The sequence below is a fragment of the Hemitrygon akajei genome, unplaced genomic scaffold (assembly GCF_048418815.1).
Source record: "Hemitrygon akajei unplaced genomic scaffold, sHemAka1.3 Scf000085, whole genome shotgun sequence".
Lineage (NCBI taxonomy): Eukaryota > Metazoa > Chordata > Chondrichthyes > Myliobatiformes > Dasyatidae > Hemitrygon > Hemitrygon akajei.
Genome location: NW_027331971.1, coordinates 1,105,024 through 1,128,550, shown reverse-complemented (window position 1 = coordinate 1,128,550; position 23,527 = coordinate 1,105,024). Strand labels below are relative to the sequence as shown.

General features: G+C 46.4%; 1 protein-coding gene and 2 long non-coding RNA genes across 10 annotated transcripts in view; 2 read left to right on the top strand and 1 right to left on the bottom strand.

Moving 5' to 3' along the window:
* LOC140722704 (uncharacterized) overlaps positions 1 to 23,527 on the top strand; it is a 328,213-nt gene that overhangs the window by 269,340 nt on the left and 35,346 nt on the right. The gene's annotated exons all lie outside the window — the stretch shown is intronic.
* On the bottom strand, positions 600 to 18,331 carry LOC140722709 (uncharacterized). 8 transcript variants are annotated; one of them, XM_073037407.1, is made up of 4 exons: positions 18,234 to 18,331; positions 13,562 to 13,830; positions 11,025 to 11,192; positions 600 to 1,968 (listed from the first exon to the last, which is right to left on the bottom strand). In XM_073037407.1, the coding sequence occupies exon 4, from the start codon at positions 1,642 to 1,644 to the stop codon at positions 724 to 726; it is 921 nt and encodes a 306-aa protein (XP_072893508.1). In that variant the 5' UTR covers positions 1,645 to 1,968; positions 11,025 to 11,192; positions 13,562 to 13,830; positions 18,234 to 18,331; the 3' UTR covers positions 600 to 723. The 8 variants fall into 8 exon arrangements, 7 of the variants coding, with proteins under 7 accessions (XP_072893508.1, XP_072893505.1, XP_072893507.1 ...); XM_073037404.1 differs by lacking the exon at positions 18,234 to 18,331 and adding an exon at positions 16,079 to 17,075 and having other exon boundaries at positions 13,562 to 15,611; XM_073037406.1 differs by lacking the exon at positions 18,234 to 18,331 and adding an exon at positions 16,079 to 17,075.
* LOC140722698 (uncharacterized) lies at positions 20,184 to 22,596 on the top strand. Its single transcript, XR_012097718.1, has 3 exons — positions 20,184 to 20,249; positions 20,766 to 20,906; positions 21,013 to 22,596. It is a non-coding gene; the product is annotated as an uncharacterized lncRNA (long non-coding RNA).

Genomic DNA, 23,527 nt, shown 5'->3' with positions numbered 1-23,527 from the left:
GTGGTGTGCGATGCTATCCAATGAGAGAAATGTTCTTTCATTGAGTCTGGAAGAGAGATTTTCACGGTCGCTTGCTGGGACAGATGAGAAGACACAAATGGAGAAAATGGGCCCTTATTTTTTCTTTACTAACCCTATAGTGAAAGTAAGAATTATGGAGCTCAGTCCTTTAATGACATATTGTGTACTGTTTGTTATTTCGGGGAACTGATACGTAACAGGGGACACATCGCGCAGCATCCACCCAAACGAGATTTCTTAAGTTTGGCCATGCTGGGGGGGTGGCGTGAGAGTTACATAAGGTTAGATGACTGAGTGAATCCCTTTCCACATTCACAGCAGGAGAAAGGCCTCTACCCAATGTGAACTCGCTGGTGTCTCTGCAGTTGAGATGATGAAGCGAATCCCTTCCCACAGTCTAAGCAGGTGTACGGTCTCTCCCCAGTGTGAACTGACTGGTGCACTTGTAGGTTGGATGACCGAGTGAATCCTTTCCCACACTCTGAGCAGGTGAATGGCCTCTCCCCAGAGTGAACTCGCTGATGTACCTTCAGTTGAGATGACTGAGTGAATCCCTTCCCACAGTCCGAGCAGGTGAACAGCCACTCCCTGTTGTGAACTTGCTGGTGAGCAATTAGGGAGGACAAACGAATGAATCCCTTCCCACAGTCTGAGCAAGTGAATGGCCTTTCTTCAGTGTGAACTCTCTGATGTATCTTCAGTTTAGATGACCGAGCGAATCCCTTCCCACAGTCTGAGCAGGTGAATGGCCTCTCTCCAGAGTGAACTCTCTGATGTATCTTCACTTGAGATGACCGAGTGAATCCCTTCCCACAAGTCTGAGCAGGTGAATGGCCTCTCTCCAGTGTGAACTGATTGGTGTACCTTCAAATTAGATGAGCAAATGAATCCCATCCCACAGTCTGAGCAGCTGAACGGCCTCTCTCCAGTGTGAACTCGCTGATGTACCTTCAGTTGAGATGACTGAGTGAATCCCTTCCCGCAGTCTGAGCAGGTGAATGGCCTCTCTCCAGTGTGAACTCGCTGATGTACCTTCAGTTGAGATGACTGAGTGAATCCCTTCCCACAGTCTGAGCAGGTGAATGGCCTCTCTCCAGTGTGAACTCTCTGATGTATCTTCAGTTTAGATGACTGAGTGAATCCCTTCCCACAGTCTGAGCAGGTGAAAGGCCTCTTTCCAGTGTGAACTGATTGGTGTACCTTCAAATTAGATGAGCAAATGAATCCCATCCCACAGTCTGAGCAGCTGAACGGCCTCTCTCCAGTGTGAACTCGCTGATGTACCTTCAGTTGAGATGACTGAGTGAATCCCTTCCCACAGTCTGAGCAGGTGAATGGCCTCTCTCCAGAGTGAACTCTCTGATGTATCTTCAGTTTAGATGACTGAGTGAATCCGTTCCCACAGTCTGAGCAGGTGAAAGGCCTCTCTGCAGTGTGAACTGATTGGTGTACCTTCAAATTAGATGAGCAAATGAATCCCATCCCACAGTCTGAGCAGCTGAACGGCCTCTCCCCGGTGTGAACTCGTTGATGTACCTTCAATTGAGATGAGCAACTGAATTTCTTCCCACAGTCTGAGCAGGTGAACGGCCACTCCCTGGTGTGAATTTCCTGGTGAGCCATTAGGTCAGATGACCAAGTGAATCCTTCCCCACAAATTCAGCAGGCGGCCATCCTCTTCCCAATGTGAATTAACTGGTGTGTCCACAGGTGGGAAGACTTTCTGAATCCCTTCTCACACACAGAACAGGTGAATGGCCTTGTCCCAGTCTGAACTCGCTGATGTACCTTCAGTTGTGATGAGCAAGTGAATCCCTTCCCACAGTCTGAGCAGGAAGGATGATCCAGTGAATCCCTTGCTCCACTTCTTAAATATCTGGACAGAGACAACAAAACTGGTGTGTTGTGTTCGAGATTCCCGTAGACAAGGGCTTCGTCATTTTTAACCTGTAAAACAATTTACAAAATCCATCAATGGGTGAAGGGCATCATTGCAGTGAGAACACTTGGGTTATCAAGGTGTCATCTGGCATTAAACTGTTACAATGAAGTTCAACCCAAGCTGGAGACAGAAATCATCTTCTAACAGGACACAGAGCTGGTATCTGGAATGACCCTCAAATTCTCTGATGCTCTTCCTATCTCTATAAGAATGGGGCACTTCTGCCATGTACAGTCTGTGCCCTGGCTCCATTTGACTGTCTCCATTCCCTGTTCCCACTGAGCTGCATGGATTCCTGGGAGTGGAAGCATTGGACAGGCAGGAGGACAAAACTGTAGCTAAACTGAGAAGCCAAAGCCAAAGAGAGGGCAAAATATAGAGCAAAACCTATATGGAAGCTTTTAGAAACCAACAGAAGATGACTAAAAAAAAGCCAGATGAGCTCAGGGCATGGGATTATGATATTGTAGTCATTAATGAGTCTTGGTAGCACCCAACTGTCTGAGGCATTTAGAGGAACAAAATATCCGGGGCCTCAATATCTCTTGAAAACCCAGGTTCCCTGCACCAGTCACCTTTCAGCTTTTATTTTGACAGGCACATACAAGCTCTACACCATCAGAATTTCACTTCTGAAGGCCTCCCAGTTACCAAGTACTCCTTTGCCAGAAAACAGCCTGTCTCATAGCACACTTGTCAGATCCTTTCTGATACCATCAAAATTGACCTTTCTCCAATTCAGAATCTCAACCCGTGGTCCAGACCTCTCTTTTTCCACCTTTACTTTGAATTTCATGGATTATGATCACTAATTTCTGTCACCAGCCCTGGATCACTTCCTAACGGCTTATTGCACACTTCTACATCGAGAATTCTACGTACTGATTAAGGGCACATTTGACAAACTCTGCTGTATCTAGTCTTTTACAGTATGGGAGTCCCAGTCAATATATGGAAAGTTAAAATCATTTACTGAATCAACCTTTGTTTCTTGGCATGGTCTGCGATCTCTCTACAAATTTGTTCCTCTAAATCCCTCAGACTGTTGGGTGCAACTAAGTCCCAGTAATGGCTACAATACCATAATTCCCTGTCCTGAGCTCATCTGGCTTTCCTACGATGCTTCTTGCATTGTGATATACACAGCTCAGCACATTCATCGCACCATGCTCAACCATTTGATCACTGACTCTATCTGAGGTATGAATAACATCTGACTGGTGTCAAGAAAACAAACTCTCCCTCATTGGCACAAAAACAAAGGAGCTGATTGTGGACAACAGGAGGATTGGAGACAGGCTAACCCATATTGACATCAAGATATCAATGGATCTGGGGTTGAGAGGGTGAACAGCTTTAAGATCCTCAGCAGAAACATCAACAAGGATCTCACATGGTCTGTACATACCGGCCGTGTTGTGAAAAGAGCACAGGAGCCCCTTTTTCAACTCAGATCATTGAAGACATTTGGTATGGGCCCAAATCTTAAGAGCATTCTACAGGGAGACAATTGAGAGCATCCTGACTGGCTGCATCACTGCCTGGTATGTGAACTGTACTTCCCTCAATCTCAGGAACCTGCAGAGAGTGGTGCAGACAGACCAGCGCATCTGTAGATGTGAACTTCCCATGATTTAGGGCATTTACAGAGACAGGTGTTTATAAGGGGCCCAAAGGATATTGGGGACCCAATTCATCACAACCACAAACTGTTCCTGCTGCTACCATCCAGGAAACGGTCCCACAGCAAAAGGACTAATAGGCTTCGGGACATCATCTTCTACCAGGCCATCAGACTGATTAATTCATGCTGATGGAATTGCATTTCTGCTATATTGACTATCCTATGTACAAACTATTTATTAGAAATTACTATAACTTACACATTGCACATTTAGATTGAGATGTAACGTAAAGATTTCTACCCCTCATGTATATAACAGACTCCCAGCTGATCCAGAATTCATCCATTTCCAGTTCCAACTCCTTAAGGTGCAGGGTTACAAGCTGCAGCTGGATGCACATCTTGTAGGTGAGGGCATCAGGGACACTGGAGGTCTCCCCACCTTCCCACCAATGTCCCCTCTAATTTGTAATGACCGGTGTGTACATAAATCTTGTACTGTGCATTTTTTTACCCAGTGACAAAATGTGCATAGTGATTTTTATATAGTGAGGTATTCATTTTAACAGCTAGCAAATCACTGTCAATAAGAACTTTGATCTCCTCTGGGTTCGATCGAGTTCATCTGCTCTCTCACACTATATAGCAGGACTGTAGATAGAAAGATAGATAGATAGATACTTTATTCATCCCCATGGGGAAATTCAACATTATTTACAATGTCCCATACACTTGTTATAGCAAAACTGATTACATACAATACTTAACTCAGTAAAAATATGATATGCATCTAAATCACTCTCTCAAAAAGCATTAATAATAGCTTTTAAAAAGTTCTTAAGTAGTTTACTTAATACATTGAGTCCTAACCCCGGCACTTTAACATATCTTACTCCTGGCGGTTGAATTGTAAAGCCTAATGGCATTGGGGAGTATTGATCTCTTCATCCTGTCTGAGGAGCATTGCATCGATAGCAACCTGTCGCTGAAACTGCTTCTCTGTCTCTGGATGGTGCTATGTAGAGGATGTTCAGGGTTGTCCATAATTGACCGTAGCCTACTCAGCGCCCTTCGCTCTGCTACCGATGTTATACTCTCCAGTACTTTGCCCACGACAGAGCCCGCCTTCCTTACCAGCTTATTAAGACGTGAGGCGTCCCTCTTCTTAATGCTGCCTCCCCAACATGCCACCACAAAGAAGAGGGTGCTCTCCACAACTGACCTATAGAACATCTTCAGCATCTCACTACAGACATTGAATGACGCCAACCTTCTAAGGAAGTACAGTCGACTCTGTGCCTTCCTGCACAAGGCATCTGTGTTGGCAGTCTAGTCTAGCTTCTCGTCTAACTGTACTCCCAGATACTTGTAGGTCAATGAAGGATTTTCTCACCAAAGCTCTTGCATATTGTCCGTAAGTGGTTTGTTTGCTAAATTATGGTTTAAAAAGTCAGAGTTTCAAATATCACTCCACTTCTTCCCATTTGTAAATTTTCCAGCAACTTTTGCATCACCACAATACACATAGGTAACACCAGTTTCTATATTGGACATAAATATTTCCCATGAAACCTCCTGAGGAATTAAGGATACATACATAAAAAAACATTTTGACCCTATGTAAGCTCTGGCTAAAAGAATATTTGGGACTGAACAGGAATTTTTGAACTGAAGTCAACTTTGTGTTCAGTGGTTTGCTAAGACAGGCTCATTACCAGTTCTCTGTGGCTTGCAGAGAGACACACTAAGAGCTGATAACATTATGCATTGCACCCTCATTAGCTGATAACATTATACATTGTACCCTCATTTGAGTGAAGGGAGGAGAACTCGCTGATAAGGACAGGAATGAACATCTGTCTGTAATTAAGTCAGGGCCTTGCAACGGGAATAACTGATAAGGACTGAACAGTACATCCACCTGTAATTAAAACCTTCGTTTAGCAAACTCTCTTATCTATGTAATTAAGTTTTGCAATAGTAAAGTCTGGGGCTTACTATATATAAATGTCTGGGTTCATGTATAAATACACGGCTGTAACCTGACTGAGTCAGTCCACTCGTCAGATGGTGGCAGTGCTTACGTGCCTTCCCTTTGACAACTGGGTCTCAAACTCCTGCAGGAGAATGCGCAATAAACCGTGGTGACGATAAGAACCTGGTCTCCCAAGTTTTATTCAGATTCCACTTTAACGTTTAGCGTCTCGAACAGGATCCCAATATAAGGAGTGCCAAGCAGACTGGCTGAGTAAGCGGCTGGACCACTCAGGGGACGGTGGAGACTGACTGGGCACTCAATAGTTATTTTATCTTTCGTCGCTCTCCGTTTGTTCCTTTCGGGGTACGGTCCCTTGCCCAAGGCTAATCGTATACCTTGAAGGGATCAGGAAAGAATCTGTTGGGAGACTCGTATAAGGGAGGCAAAATTTTACTAAGTGGGCAGGAGGCGGTTCCAGGTAAATTTCACTAAGTAGACAGGAGGCAGACGTGCCGGGTAAATTTATTAAATGAGCATGAAGTGCCAGCCGGGTAAATTTATTAAATGGACAGGAGGTGTCAGCTGGGTAAATGTATCTGTTTGTTAATTAAGCAGGAGGCTTTGTACCGGGTAAATTACTTAGAGAACATGGGTCAATTGCAGTCGATTGATATGAGTGGGCCGGGAGCAGCCCTACACAATGTGTGAGAGTTTTCCAGACAAGGAAAAAGATTTGCGCATGTTGAGTGCAGCACTGAATAAGAAATTGGGGGACAAAATCTGGCCACTGTGGGGGAACCAGGGATATTACCTCATGAGAACAAGCAGTAAATTTGATATGGAAAAAAACTGTGGAAAGAAGTGGAAATTGTTGGAAAGGGAATGGAAGGATAAGGCAGATGCAAAGTGGAACGGTACATTATTAGCAAGTTGGAGGAATAATGCATGTGACAAAGGGTACGTACAGCAGGAGGAACGCCAAAGTTTGGGAGATGCTAAAAGCGGTGCGTGAATGGGTGGATAGACGAAGAAAACAAGAGCAGGGAAAACAACATAAGCAAACTGAGTCTAGCCTAGATAGGAGAGAATGGCAGGAATGTCAGTCTGAAGTTCGAACTGATAGGGAAACAAGAGATCCCAAACCCATGTCTGGCATACCAACCCTGTTACAGGACAGTGACTGTGATGAGGTGTGGGCACCCAAGGTACTCCCCCCCCAACACCTCACCAGGAGCCGAGTGCACCCAGTGCTCCCGAACCCCAATCCTCCCAGTACTCAGATATGGTGACCACTCGGGTAAAACAGTGGCGGCAGGGAAGGGGGAGGTCCCTATACCATGAGATTCAGAAAGGGAATACCTACGATTATTCCGAGACAGGGAGGGAAGGATCCAATAGAACCCCAGAGGTAATTGCTCCACAAAGACATTGGCTCAATGGAAGAAGCGAGAGAGTGGTAGTGGAGGATTGCTACTCTGAGTGGTGGCCTGTGACTAGTGGTGTGCCAGAGGGATCAGTGCTGGGTCCATTGCTATTTGTTATCTATATCAATGATCTGGATGATAATGTGGCAAATTGGATCAGCAAATTTGCCGATGATACAAAAATTGGAGGTGTAGTTGACAGTGAGGAAGGTTTTCAAAGCTTGCAGAGGGATTTGGACTAGTCACCCTGGGACTAAAGAACAACCGACATCTTCCCCAGTTACTGACACCCCCCCAGTGGTGGGCACTTAATCTGTACTCCACTGTGTTTGAACCCCTTCTGCCAGCGGCCGACCCTCATGTGACTCTGTGCTATGACCCTCCGGGGTGCTCAACTGAGGAAAGCCAATATTATGCATCCCTCGAGGGACAGAAGTTCCCAGTCACGGTGACTGGAGAGATTAAAGGAAAAGTGGGCAGTGCATTTCTGGCCAAAGTTCCAGATTTCTTTGGCGACAGACAGGACTGGTTGTTCCCCATACTACCACCGTCAGGGTTTGCCCCGGGTTCAAACCAAAGACCCTGGGGTTCCTTGCCTACATTTTGATGTAACAAGCCTCCAGCAACAAGGGAGACTGGCAAAACTTGGTCGCGGGACAACTCCAATACTGGAAGGAGTCTGAGGTGAAGTCAGGACATCTTGTAAAACACTCTATCAATATTGACTGAACCCTAGACGTTGTACGCCGTCTCTGGGCAACCTCAGGCCATGAAGACGGCCGCACCAACTGCCCCCCATCTGGATCACCGTGAAAGATTCTCCCATCCATTCCGCAATACGCCCTCAAGCCTGAGTAAATGTTTTATGAGGATATGAAGTTCTTTTGTGGATCCAGCAGGAAAACAATATTCTGACTATGTGATAGTGACAGACAGTGAAATAATTGAGCAGGCCTCTTTTGAAGCAGCTGTCTCCACCCAGGAGGCTGAGCTGTTTGCTCTGACTCGTGCCTGTATCCTAGCAACAGACTAAAGTGCGAACGTTCACACAGACTCCCGTTATGCATTTGGAGCTGTACATGACTACGGGGCTCTCTGTGAACAGGGGGATTTCTGACTTGCTTTGGCCACCCCATTAGTAATGCCACCTTTATAAACAACTTACTCACCGCTCTACAGCTACCTCGAGTTTTGACTATTATTAATGTGCGGCCCACACCCGCCAGTCGGACTGGGTCACTAAAGGCAATGCTTTACCAGATCAGACAGCGAAAAGTGTGGCACAGTCCTCGGTAGTTGTAGTCTCCTCGGGTTCCCATCAAGCAATCCTCCGTGACTCAAGCAGAACGGGTTTGCCAGACATGTGGGAGGTACGTACTTCAGCGGGACGCCTCTGATGAGGAGTGCAAACTGTAGTTCCAGGTGAGGTGCCAGAAAGACCCCGACCGAGGTTTTTGGATCACCCCAGCGGGACAGGTTTGTGTTCCTGCACAGTTTTTACCAATATTGGTCGATTATATACAGAACTGTACACACCTGGGAAAGGAGGGAATGGTTGGTAACCAGCACACTGGGTATGACTCCCTCGACAGATGGACCTTTTTCCTGTCTACAAGTTGATTTTATTGAATTGCCTAGAGTACATTGCTATTGATACTGCTTAGATATTATAGATGTGTTTAGTAGATGGTTTGAAGCTATTCCAATTACCACTAATACGGCTATGACTGTTGTGAAGGTATTATTACGGGAAGTAATTCCCAGGTACGGCCTGCCAGAGATGCTGAGCTCTGACAATGGCCCACATATTGTGGTGACAGTGAACAAAGAGGTATGTAACAAACTAACTATGAGGCAATAATTCCACTGTGCACACCACCCACGGACTGCTGGCTTAGTGGAAAGTGTCAATGGCACTCTGAAGAGTAAATTGGCCAAACTAACGGTGGTTACTGGACTCACTTGGTTGAAGGACCTACCATTAGCCCTATTCCACATGCGGGTTACCCCACAGGGGAAAACAGTGTTGTCACCAGCTGAAATCATCATGAGGACACCCTGGGGACCAAGACCTTGTATACCATTGTTGCCAGAAAGTCTACCAGCAAAATTCAAAATTCATACTCTTGGGGAAGAGATGGGAAATAACCAAAATTCTCCAAGCATTACATACACAGGTATGACAGGCTTACAAGGAAGAGAACTACCCCGCAGAGAGGAGTGACTATCCCACCCAAGAACCTGGGAATATTGTTCTGATCAAGAACTGGGATTGTGGGAAACTCGGATCTCGGTGGAGACAACCATATCAGGTGTTACTGACAACTCCATGGCTGTGAAACTGAAGGGGCAATCTTGTTGGATACACTGAACAGTCTGCAATCGTGTTACTGAAGGAACTGAGTAGAATGACTCTTGGACTAAAGGAAAATGTATTGTCTGATAGTGGTATTCATGCTTATGTCTTTGACAGGGCTCACCCCAGCATCCGGGGGGCACCCATGTTAACACCTTTGTCTGTCACACCGATGCCAAACAGGTAGAACTAGGGGCCTGCTAGGTTTGTGCTGAAATTCCGCAGCATGGTAAACTATGATTCCAATGTCAGTAATCCCGCTCAACCAGAGTGAGGAACTCTCAGCCTGGGCTTTCTCAAACAACACCCGGGGAAGTGAGGTGAGGGACTGTGGTACTGTGGCTGTCAGTGTTTTGAGGGATGGTATCTCAGGCTCCCACCAAACGGAACTTCCTACACTGGGAAACATGCATCCTGGCCATACTTGCAGGTGCCCGGCAGCGGAGAGGAATAACTGAGACTGAGTGATTTTGGATGATCACTTTTCTCTCCTATGGAGTAGCCAGGAATTCACCAGAGATTATCAATTTGTCTACAGCACTTGAGCTGGCCACAATACTGCAGGGGCCCTGACAGAAACAAAGGCCCAAGTAACAGAAATATCCACTGAAATGATTGCAATCCTGCAAACAGTCATACAGAATCGTATGGCTTTAGATTTTATCCTCGCTGAGAAAGGGGGAACCTGTGTTATTATTGACACAGAATGCTGCACCTATATCCCTGATGAGTCTAACATTACATCTCTCTCCAAGCACACTGCCAAGGAGATTGACAGCATCAAGAAAGTAGAGCAGGATTTACACGGGTTCACTGAAGGTTCGAAATGGTGGTCTTTGAAGGCCTGTTTGTTAATATATGGGGGATGATATTGCATTATGGCCTAATAGTTGTACACATCATTGTAATAATAACTGTTGTACACTGTTTCTTCCTACTGATAAGTCAATGCTGTACTCAGTTGCTTTCTCTGTAAAAAAAACTACTGCTTTGTTGATCATGTAATGATCAAAAGGAGGGAATGATAAAGTATGCAAAAGGGTTAACACTTGGTTAAACAATAGCAGCCTGCTTTTCTGAAAGAAACTGCTGATGAGCACCAGATGTGCTAAGCCATGCTGAGCCCTATTTCTTCTTGATGGAAGCTAGCTCGGGTTCCAGGATGCTCATCTCCTTGTGCACTCACGTGTAGAGATAGGACAGCTTCAGTCAGTTCTCTGTGTGTAAGCCATTATGACTATTTTGTAATTTGTCTTTAGGGGCTGTCATGTAGTAAATAACTTTGGCTCCAGCCTGCCTTATGTGGTGGGTATCTGGACAGATATATCTGTGGTGTAAGGGGAATTGTTAGTCAGTTAGTGGATTGGACAGGAACAGTCATAGACTCTTCCTGTTTGAGTGACTAACTGAATAAGCCCCGGGTGCTTGGAATAAAGAGTTTGTATTTATACGGTCTCTGAGTGACTTTATCCGGATTCGACTTTGACAGAATGAGAGTGGTTTTAAAGGACTGGGCTGCTGGAAACACATTACCAGACCTAGAGTGATTGCAACTGGATCTGACAGAGGCATAACTGGTTCCTCTGGGCACATTCAGTCTCACTTCCAACTATTTCCTTCCTTCCCTAGTACAGGTATGTAATCTCTAAAGGACCAGTGTTTGAGTAAATGAGACTCACCAAACTTTCTCCTGACTGAATCACTGGAATCTTCGAATCAGATGGGTTCTCTCCAGTTGATGCTCTCAATCCTCAGGCTGGTTCGCTTGTTGCTGTTCCCTCGTCTTCAGTTGTGGTTTGCTTCCAGTTGAGGTTTTTCTTCCAATAAATCTCTCACCGCAGGTCTAACTTTAACATGAAAGATAATGAAGCACGTTAACAATAGAAAGAACAAAATATTTCTGCTTAATGTTACTAAGAAGAAAACTCACTGAAATTTAAATGTTGAAGGCAAATATAATGATCTCAGTAAACAATCTTTTATTGTCCCTCACACGTCACAAAACGATATGGGAGAAGAAGGAGCCATCATTCAGTATGGTAAGACATAAGACACAGGAACAGAATAAGGTGATTCGATCCATCTGGTCTGCCCCACCACTCAACCATGGCTGATTTTTATTCCAACACCATATTCCTGCCTTCCTCCTGTAACCCTGAAGCGACTTAGCAATCATCAATATATTAATCTCTGTCATAAACGTACCCAAATGGCAGCCTCGACCACCCTCTACAGCAACAAATTCCACAAATCAGACATCCTTTGGCTGAAGAAATTTTTCTCACCTCAATTTTAAAGGGAAGCATCTTTATTCTGAGACAGTGCTATCAGATCACAGATTCTCTGTCTAATGGAAACATCCTCTCCATGTCCACTGTATCCAGGCTTTTCAGCATTCGGTAGGTTTACTTAACCATACACCCCTCGACTACCCCCTCCCCTTTCACCCCCGTCTGAACACCATTGAGCACAGGTCCAGAATCATCAAATGCTCCTCATACATAAAGCCGATGATTTCTGAGATAATTCTTGCAAACCTTGTTAGCAACACACGACGTGATCGTGCGTCACAAAGCGGGGGACGGGGCATATCTGCGGTACATAGCCTCACGTGACCTGTTGGCGGGACTCCCCTTTCAGTTCTGCGGAAATAGACAGCCTGGGCTCCTGGTTTGGATCGCTCAATGCAGATTCAGTGAAGTCGACACATTTCTGACGAGCCCAGATAACTGGGTACTGTCAGAAACGAGCCACGCTCCCGAATAATGGCTTCAAGACAAATTCAAGGAAACAAAATTTATTAACAGTTCTGCAGAGCTGGGCCCCTTCAGAAAAGGGAACCCTGAACCTTACAGGGCAGCAGGTTTTATCCTTCTTCCTTACCCCTCCCCTCCCTGACTCCATTCCATATTTGGAGTTGTTTTTTTACACGTTTCTGTAAAACAATAGTCCATATCTCAGGACTTCAGTGATTCCACAAACAGTTAATTTTGTCAAGGCTTCTGCATTCATAATTAGATCACACTTGTTTACAGACTTTAAACCAGACATAATTAAATCACAGTTGTCCCTAGACATAATTAAATCACATTTGTCCTTTGACTTTAACCCGGACCTGCCAGAAACGCACATCTTAATTTTGAATCTTACAATACCACCCTTTTTCTTTTTAAGATGTGCGTTTCAGCTAGCATTTCTCTCACTCCCAGGGGGCCCACGTTCTTCTTTAATAGCATACGTTTTAGCTCGTTTGTCCCATGATGGGGTGTCGCTACTGCCTGGAGCTGGAATATACTGCGCCTGATCAGTGTTCGTATACAAGGAATCAAACACAGCAAAAGTAAGAGAATCAGTAAACCCCCGCCTGCTACTAGGAGAGCGGTGCGCCACCAACTACCTCCCAGTAGCCCGTCTAGCCAACTCATGTTCCCCAGGGATCTCCAGGTTTGTACTGGCACATTGGGCCAGTTTCCGAATTTTGTCGGATATTTTTAACACGGCCTTTCCACTGTCGTCTATCTTAAGGCAACAGTTTGTAAGATTGAACTTCCCACATACCCCGCCTTCAGAGGCCAATAGGTAATCCACAGCCAGCCTGTTCTGGTATATTGCTGTTCGCATCTGACTCTGCTGTTTTGCCAACAGCTCCAATGCCAGTGCCGTTTGATTGGTTATCACTTCCACCACCGCCTGCAGTCTAATAATTCGGTTTAACATGTAGACAGGAGTGCGATACCTCCACGACCCATCCTGGGCCCAGGTCGCTGGCCCATAGTATACAATAATGTGAGCCGGTGGCCACTCATCACCCCACTCATCCACCTTTATCTCCCGTGTTTCTCTCCTTAATGAATCAAACAGCTTAATTCCCAGCTTCCGGTCACCCTCCTGATGCAGGAGGAAGAACTCCGGTCTTTCCTGGGACAGCTGAGACTTCTCATGGTCCCCCCCTGTCCCATGTATCCTTTATTATAGACTTGGTAATAAGGTTTACTATTCTCCCAACATGTTTCTCTCTTGCTTAGATCATAGCATCGATCATTCACATGCGAGTGGGATACAAATGATCCTGGGAACACCCTCTGCCCCACTCGTACCACGGTTCTGCACTTGTCACATTTCCCTTCAATTTCCCCGACATATAGAATCAAATATATTACAGTCAATAATGTTACAGTCCACATAGAGTTCATTTTTGCTGCCTTTTTAGCCTCACCACCATCGGTTCTTCACCGGGAACACAGGTCCACTCAGTGCGGCTTTCGGGCTTCACCGGTCCTTTTACCCTGGATGCGTGTGTCCACCCTTTTTCTTTTGTCCTTACAGCCGCCTCTGTTGTTAGCAGGACCTGGAAAGGGCCTTCCCACTGTGGCTGTAACTTCTCCGGCTTCCAGGTCCTTACCAGAACCCAATCTCCAGGCACGATCTGATGTAAAGCAAAATCGAGCAGCGGAGTCTGGGCCAAGAGACCCTTTTTCCGCAGTTCTGCAAAGGAACGGGACAGTGCCAGTAAATAGTCCCTTACAAAGATATCACCCCCTTGTAGCGTGGGGTACCCTTCCACCTTATTCCAATACGGGAGTCCGAACAACATCTCATATGGGGATATTCCTATGTCCTTGCGGGGCGCTGTTCGTATTCTTAAAAGGGCAATAGGGAGACACTTAGTCCATGGTAGTTTGGTTTCTAACATCAACTTGGTCAGTTGTGCCTTTAGGGTGCTGTTCATTTGTTCTAGTCTTCCCGAACTCTGGGGATGCCATGGGGTATGGTACTTCCATTCGATATCAAGTGCATCAAACCCCCCCGGTTCCCTTTCTGGTACCATACCTCCGGGCTTATTTTCCTATCGTCTTCTTCCCTGAGGGCAAACAGCTGTACCATTATCTTCCCGTTCCTGGGCACAGTCCCGATGCCTAGCCTGACTTGCAGATCCCGCCCGAGCAGGTTGAATCTCGCAGAGGGTAACAAAAGTAGGTCCTGTCCCGTTACCCTATCCTCATGTTCAATTTTCACCTTTTCTATAACAGGTACTTGTATTATTTTGCCTCCAATACCGGATACTCCCATTACCTTTGTTCCAGTTCGGGCGCCGGGAGGTATCTGGATTACGCTAGATCTTTCGGCACCCGAATCTACCATGAAGGTTGTATCTGACCCTTGGGAACCTACTTTTAAATTTACCAGGGGTTCCTGCCGATAATTCATCCCCAAGGGGTGGAACCCCCGACCTCCCTAGTCTTCATCTTCCATCATAGCGTACGAGCGCACTTCCCGTCGGTATCTGGGGCACTCACACCTGAAGTGTCCTTCTTCATTGCAGTGAAAACATCTTAAAGCCTTCCTTAGCCCTCCTCCTTGCTCCTGGCTACTACCTCGATCCAACCATGGTCCCCGTCTCTCTCTCTACTATCTGCGGTTACTTGTCGCACTGTCTGGACCATTATCCTTGCCGTCTTCTGCTTCTCTTCATCCCTTCTTACAAACACTTTCTGTGCCTCCCTAAGTAGTTCACTTAAGGGTTTAGTATTCCAATCTTCTAGTTTTTCCAGTTTTTTTTTATCTGGCCATGCTTTCGATACAAATTCAACACGAATCAGCTGTTGGCCAATCTCCGTCTCAGGGTCTTCGATTTGCGGAGTGGTAGGGGGCACATATGGGGCGGCAGGTGGTCGAGCACCTCCCATGTATTCTTTTTCTGTCCCCCTTCATTTATCATTTTCAATTTATAACTATTTGTCGTTGGTAACCAGCATAGGGCATAATCACATAGCTCGGTCACTCCTGTCCAATTCCGGAACATGTATTCCCGCGATTGCCCAGGAATTCACCTGCAGGCACCCCGCAGTTCCACAATTCTCGTGTACTACGTCTCTACAGGAGAAATCACCTGCAGGAACCCCGCAGTTCCACAATTCTCGTGTACTACATCTCTACAGGAGAAATCACCTGCAGGAACCCCGCAGTTCCACGATTCTTGTGTACTACGTCTCTACAGGAATTCAATTTCTTACCTGGGTCCTGTGCACAGAAATTACTCGATCGCTCACTGTCTCAACTGCCTCGACAACCCCTCTTTGTTTCCTTGAGTCCGCCGGATATCACTCGCTCAAGCCGCGCGGGGCGACGAGCAAGGAATCAGGGACTGCCGAACTCGGCAGGGTGCACTTTCACTGATGTCCTTCCTTGCCCCCCTCACGGCTGGAGTGTGGATCCCGGACGAGCGCCCCAAGTTGTCAGAAACAAGCCATGCTCCCGAATAATGGCTTCAAGACAAATTCAAGGAAACAAAATTTATTAACAGTTCTGCAGAGCTGGGCCCCTTCAGAGAAGGGAACCCTGAACCTTACAGGGCGGCAGGTTTTATCCTTCTTCCTTACCCCTCCCCTCCCTGACTCCATTCCATATTTAGAGTTGTTTTTTTTACACGTTTCTGTAAAACAATAGTCCATATCTCAGGACTTCAATGATTCCACAAACAGTTAATTTTGTCAAGGCTTCTGCATTCATAATTAGATCACACTTGTTTACAGACTTTAACCCAGACATAATTAAATCACAGTTGTCCCTAGACATAATTAAATCACATTTGTCCTTTGACTTTAACCCGGACCTGTCAGAAACGCACATCTTAATTTTGAATCTTACAGGTACTAAATGAGTAATTGGCCTTCATTTCGGGGCTCACGGCCAACAACGGATCTCCCCGTCCGGGATCGGTCTCAATACTCACCGATGAAAAAGTGATATCTTCGGCCCGCAGACAGTGATCCCGAATCCGCAGAACGCAACCCGCCTGTAGACTGTGAGCATGCGCAAAGCGATTGGTGCATCATCCGGAGGGCGGGGCCTCGGAAGCAACGCACATATGCTGCCCATCTGCGGTTAAATGGGAGGGGCAAAGTGGATCACGTGACCCCCCTCTCCCGGGCAGTTACTCCAGCTACCCATTACTCTGTGGACAGAAGCAAACTTACCACTCACATCTCCTCTCACCCTAAATGTATTAGACATTTCAACCACCAGGAAAAATATATCGTCTGTCCACTCTATTTATTCCTCTCGTAACCTTGTAAACGTCCATCTAGTCTCACCCCAGCCAGCGCCGGTCTAGAGAAAACAACACAAGTTTGTGCAGCCTCTCGTTATAGCTCATGCCCTCTAATCCAGGCAATATCCTGGTAAACCTCTTCCACACCCTCTCCAAAGCCCCGACATCCTTCCGAGAATGGGGGCGCCCAGAACTGTATGAAATACTCCAGATGTGGTCTAACCAGTTTTATAAAGCTGTGTTACGAACTGTAACGTTTTAGAAACGAACCAGCAGCAACAGATTTCACACTAGAGTCTGGTTTTGATGTTAAACCATTTCTTTATTAGGATCTACTTCTCATAACTTAACGAAATAAAGGAAAGTTAACAGTGTTATGTGTGTACATGTGTAAATATAACTCCCAAACTATCGAGCCTGAGGGAAAAAAGCTCAGAGTCTTGTGATGGTAAAGTAGGAAAGTTCAGTAATCCCCGGAATAAATGATGGGAGAGAGATATTTGTAATCCAGGGTGAAACGTAGAGAAAAGGCCGTTACTTCAAAATAACCGTCGACGAAGTTCTTATCCGTTGAATCCGTCCATATACGAGTTATCAGCGAAAGTGACCTGTCACAGGAATACCGTCTTCCAGGGATTACCACACAACATACCCAGGCAATGGTTATCACAAGATATTCCACAACCCCACTCCTATGGATTATACGAAGTGACAGCCACACACATTCGTTGTGGTTCTGTGCACCGATGATCAACCCACTCTTGTGGGCAGAGGAGAGTTCCAAGCCTCAGCTGCGACAAACTGAAGCGATCAGCTTTTCCAGTCTCTCTCTCTCTCTTTAGATTGGCCGACTGCCTGTCTGCAGAACGCTCTCTCTCTCTCTCTCTTTAGATTGGCCGACTGTCTGTCTGCAGATCGCTCTCTCTCTCTCTCTCTCTCTCTCTCTCTCTCTTATGGTTAATCCACAGTTAGCGCTGTCAGCCTGTGACTGACGTCATAGTCCCGCCTCCTCACGCCGGCGCTCTTAAAGAAACAGTCACAGTACGACCGCAGGCTCGTAACAGCTGCAACACAACTTCCCGACTTTTGAACTCAAAGCTTCAACTAATAAAGACAACCATGCCATTTGCCATCTAACCACCCGATCAATCTGTGCAGTCTCTTTCAGGGAGCGATGAACTTGGAGTCTGAGATCCCTCTGATCATCAACACTGTTCAGGGTTTTGCATTTAACAGTGTACTGTCTCATACATTCGACCTACCGAGCTGCCAAGATGATCATCACTGATCAAATCTCACTGAGATTTCTCAGGACCTGTTGAATTAATTGCCAAGTGCACAGGTACGGGACGGTACAGATACAGAGAAACACTGACTTGTGACAGCATCACAGGCAAGTACATTCAGATAATACAAGGAATACAAATTATACAATTCTCCCTCAGTGTCAATATAGAAATATGTTTTACGTCATCCTGCTAATAGGACCAGAACAACACGGGCTGAGCGGCGGCTCATCTCAGGCGTTTCGGTGTGAAGGCGCGAGGCCAGGCCGCCAGTCCATTCCCTCCTCCTTCAGGTTTCACCGATCACCGTGTGTTTCTCTGTCTCTTCCTCACCCCCACCTTTTATTCTCATGTCCTGCCGAAGGGTTTCGGTCGGGAACGTTGACTGTACTCTTTTCCTAGCTGTTACCCGGACTGCTGAGTTCCTCCAGCATTTTGTGCGCGTTGCTCGCATTTCCAGCATCTGCAGATTTTCTCTTGTTTGAGTTCGGGAAAGTTAACTCACTACCCACCGTCAGACCTCTCCGCTTGGGACCGGCTTCAGTACTCACCGAAGAGAAACTGTTGGTGTTACCCCGCAGAGAATAATCCGTTCCTGGCTCCCCGTCCTAGCGGGGAAGGACCCCTCCCGAACCCGATTCCTCCGCCGACCCGCTTCCACAAAGGACGAAAAAAACAACGGAGCATGCGCGATCTGTAATAGCGTCATCGGGCAGTGGGCGGGGCCTCAGAAACAAACCCAAAGGTGCTGCGGACCCGCGGCGAAACAGGGTCACGTGACTTTGTGTCTCCCACGTGACCCGGAGTCTCCGCTCCTTTCCTCACACGCTGCCCAATCCACCGCCACATTTCCCACATCATTTCATTATTTCCCTATCCTATTTTCATACGTACACCGGATACGTATTTAACTTTTTCCCTCCGTATCTTAACCGATCCCTTTCCCTCCACCGCCAGGTCACAGAGTTCTCAGAGTTAGAGTTTCGATTTCCATCCCGGTCAAACACAAAATTCAGACCACATAGGGAATGTGCAGGTTTCATTTAAATCAGTCTATGTTTATAAACACTAATTTCTATTCACATTCCTCTGGCCTCACTGGAGAGGAACACTGAAACATCCAGTGAGAAATAGGAGGGACATTCTAACCATCAACAAGATGGCGGCTGCTCTCCCATCTCAGCCACATGTCCCTCCCCGATCCTCATTTCCTCGATCCCTTTGATCTCCACACATCTGCCGGTCTCTGTTTTATGTGAGGACGATCACCGAGTCTTCACCACCCTCTGTGGTGGGGATTTACAGACATTCACAACCAGCGGAGTGGAGTCATTTCCCCTCATCTCAGTCCCGGACAGTCCACCCACTTTTTCAGAGACTGGGATCCCTGGTTCAACCGGTAATGATGTTGTGCATTTCAATGTGTTCACCTCTCAATCCTCGATTCTCGAAATGAAAGGGTAATCACATTTGATCTTTCTCCATATGATGACCCACCACTCCAGGGATCAGTCTGGTGAATCTTCATTGCACTCTCTATAACAAATACTCTCTAAAAACTTTGCTAATCCTATATGGAATTAATTTCCATCTTCTGTAGCCCCGTGTTTCGCCAAACACTCAACTCCCATCCCTGCCACTATTTCCAAACCCACTTCCCCCCTCAGCTGGATCCACTTCTCACTCCCCAGCTCTTGCCCCATCCCCACCCCTCACCTCTTTTCTCTGACTATTTCCCGTCCACTCTCAGTCCAGAGGGAGGGTCTCGGCCCGAAATGTTGACGGTCCATTTCCCTCCACAGATGCTGCCCGACCCATTGAGTTCCTCCGGCAGTTTGTTATTTGGTCTGTATAACCCGTGTTAGTATGGGGAGCGGGATTTTACACCATATTCCAGGTACAATCTCAACAAATCCCAAATAATTGTCACTTTGCCGGACCATTGGCCCCGCTTGCAGGGCAACAGTCTGCCGGTGTTTGCCCCCCAATGTGGTGAATCCCTCTGCTCGCCACCACCGTGGGCTCGGGCATTTCCACAGATCAGCCCCTCCTGTCCCCACCGGGACAAACATCCTGTCCGCCCCCTCTCACACCATCTTCATCCTTTCAATAAAATACCCCTCTCCTCACTTTTTATGTCTGATCCCTCCACAAGGAAGCGGCATCAAGCGATGGATCGTGTGGTCTCCTACTACTCCTCAGACTCCGGCTGCCGGAGACGCTTCACAAAAGCCCCCAACTTTCCTCGGATGGAAATAGATATAAATCAAAAAGCGGGACATTTTATTTGATATTTGTTCCGCTTTAACGTGCAGTTCGAGCTGCAGCCGGAGACGGCTCTACGCCCGCTCGGCTGGTCCGCCTTCACTACTGGGTGTACCCAGTGATTGACATCACTTCGCACCAATGGGAATAGCGCAGCTCTGCAATCAATTCAATTCCTCTGTTGACTGTTCGGGGAGGGGGGCGTTGGCTCGTGCTCGATTGCTCAGCCGTTAAACCGAAAAAGCTCGAGCACAGCAGCGCATGTGTGACGTAAGGCACCGTGCTCGTGACAGCAGATGCAGGTATGAGGAGACCGTGGGTGACGTCAGGCGCGTGGGGGCTCCTGTGTGACGTCACGTCAGGGGGAGCGCTTCAATTTTAAAACACCTTTTGTTTCGTACGATTTGGAACAACAAAATTAAATTAGGGTTTCAGCACTGAATCCGGTGCTGTGTGATGTAAAGTCCTGTGTCCAGTTGTTGACTGAGTGGGCAGTGCGGTTTTGTCTCGACTGGAGGCTCCAGGCTCTCCTCAGCCCCGGTTTTAACTTTGCGACCGAGCCCCGGCTGTGGGATCAGTCCCTTGTGGTTCTCCGAGGGGTTTGGTGTGAAGGGACGGCTCTGTCTGTGTGTGGGTAGAGATTATGAATGGAGTGTGCGTCCGGGTCCCGAGACGAATTAAGCTGTAAACAAGGCGGGATCTGGTGAATTGGATCAAACGGCTTAGCTCGCGTGTCCTTTCAGGAAACAACAAACATTTTAATGACTGTCCAATCTTGCTGCTAACAAGATTACGTGTTACAACATTGTGTGTTACAGAGCCCCAGAATCTAGGACAGCCGTCATGGGCTGCGAGTGCGGATAGGGAACGAGGTCACTGAATTGTACATCAGAGAAGGTCACGGGTTTGTACAGCCTCCTATGAGATCTGCTGGCACATCGGGAGTCTGAATGGGAAAGGTAATAGGGAAGGGGCTGAGGAGAGAGTTTAAACATGTTCAGGGGTGGAGGGGTACAGGAGCTGTCTAATAGATCGTTTTGATTTTTTTTGTGTGTAATCTCACAGGTGGTGACTGAGGAAGAAGCTTGTTGACGGAGGATACCCACAGGCGAGTAGGTCAGACACAGAATCAGGAATTGAATTGAATTGACTTTATTTCTTACATCCATGAAGAGTAAAAATCTTTACGTTATGTCTCCATCAAAATGTGCAACGTGCAATCATAGTAATTTATAATAGTTTATAATAAATAAAACCGACAATGTAATATAGAGTACACTCAAATCAGCATGTGTTCATCAGTCTGATGTCCTGGTGAAGAAGCTGTCCCAGAGCCTGTCGGTCCGGCCTTTTATGTTGCGGTACCACTTCCGGGATGGTGGCAGCTGGAATAGTGACAGAGATGTGATTTCCTGTGGCACGGGTACAGACTGTCGACTCAAGTGAGGAGTTTGTGTGGAGATGCAGCTTCCCCGGAGGTGGAGGAAAGACGACACACCAACAGGAGGACCAGCTGTGGGAAGACATGGTTTGTCAGGTCTGACGACGAGGTGAATGTACCATCACCTTCAGACTGAATCAGAAAACCATTCTGAGGGTATTTGAAATGTCAGAAGCAGGGGCAGGCTTTGTGTCTCCATCAGCCCCTCAGTGAGATGGTTCCAGTTACAATGTGCAGGGATGAAAGCACAGTGTTTGGGGGCAGATTTCGTCACTGATTCTGTCACAGTGAGAGGGTTAGTTTTGCTGTGAGGAAGCAATATTAATGGAAGAAGACACAGGAACTTCATCAATTGCCAGTTGTTCAGTAGAAGTGACCAATCTAAGTTACCTTGAGAGAAACAGATACTTGCAGTGGCGACAAAGGGGTGCAGTCTGGTTTATTTCAGGTTGGACAGGGGTGTGGAGTTTTGAAACCAATCCCTTATGGTGCCACCATCGTTAATTTAATGTGTCCAGAGTAGAGGGTCACACAGCATGGAAACAGGCCTTTGGCCGGCCATACCCGTTCTGACCATCCACTCACTGTCTACACTGGTCCCATTGATCAGCACTTGGTTCATAGCCGACTGTATCTTGGCAATTTCAATGCTCATCCACTTCGTTAATGTTGTGAAGGGACCTGCCTCCACCACCATCTTGGGCAGTGTGTTCCAGATTTCAGCTACCCTCTGAGTGAAAAATCTCTTCCTCAGATCCCTCTAAACCTCTTCATCCTCTTCTTAAATCTATGCTCTCTGATCTGTGACACGTCTGTCCCAGGATCGAGGCCAATATGGGCATCAGTGAGGCCTCTGCTAAGGTTCAGCATGGTAAGTTGCTGTGGAAAGTTAGATCTCATGGGATCCAGGGAGAGCTGGCTAACTGGATGCACAGTTGGCTTGATGGTAGGAAGCAGAGAGTGATGGTGGGAGGCTGTTTATTGGACTCAGGGCCCAGCCTAGTGAGGTTCCCCAGGGTTACAGCCATTGCTTTCATTATTCATTGATATTTAATTATATGTGCATTTGCACAGTTTGTTGAATTCTATGCTCTACTTGATCTTTCATTGTGTCATCCTGTTACTATTCTATAGATTTGCCAAGTGTTCCTGTAGGAAAAAGAATCTCAGGGTCGTATGTGGTGACAAATGTGTACACTGATAATAAAATGTACTTTGAACTTTGAACATTGCTACTTGTCATCTAGATCAAAAATTAGGTTGAGAACGTACAGGACGTGGATAGTAGGGTTATAGCCAGTAAGTTCAAACAATTAGTTTTTCTGGAAGATATTAAGTATAAATTCTCCGCTCTGTTTCCCTCTCCGCACTTGACCAACCCCTGCCCTTACTGTCTGCCCTCTCACCCTGACATTGTACATCAGTTCAGGGTGAAAGTGAATTATTTTTGGGGAACCTGAAGGGGAATTCTTTACTCACAGTTTGGTCAGAGTGGAATGAGCTGCCAGTGGAAGTGTTGGATGTGGGTTCGATTTAGACACAAAAGAGAAATTTGAGTGAGGACATGGATGGGAGGTGTATGTAGGCTCTGGGGCAGATAGTTGGAACCAGGCAGTAACAACAAAAAACAGGTCAGCATTGACTAGAAGGGCCGAAGGGCCTGTTTTGGTACTGCTGGGCTCTGTGACTCTTATAATATTTTGATCTTTAATTTCTGCTGTCAGTGTTTTGCTGCTAATAACTGAACCCAGAAATTCACAAAAACGAATTGAAAGACACTTAGCTGGCTACAGAAAGCACTTACACACTATAAAACTCGCTAAAGTGGGTGTTACTAAGTACTGACCATGAGAGTGCCCAAACATTTGCTTCTGGCCCTTTTCCTTTTTTTGTTATTTTGAAACTGTAAAAGATGGAAATAAGAAAAGCAATCTTGCTTAAACCATTAAAGAGATGTGTCATCTTTAACTTTATGCCTTCTGGAAATCAGGTCATCTTTTACTCACTTAACTATTCACAGTAACAGAAACTTTGACCAAGGGTGCCCAAACTTCAGCATGCCACTGTGTATATCCTGTGCCTTCCGAATTACTTCCAGAAATTCCAGCCATTGCTGCTCTGTTTTCATCCTTGCCTGCG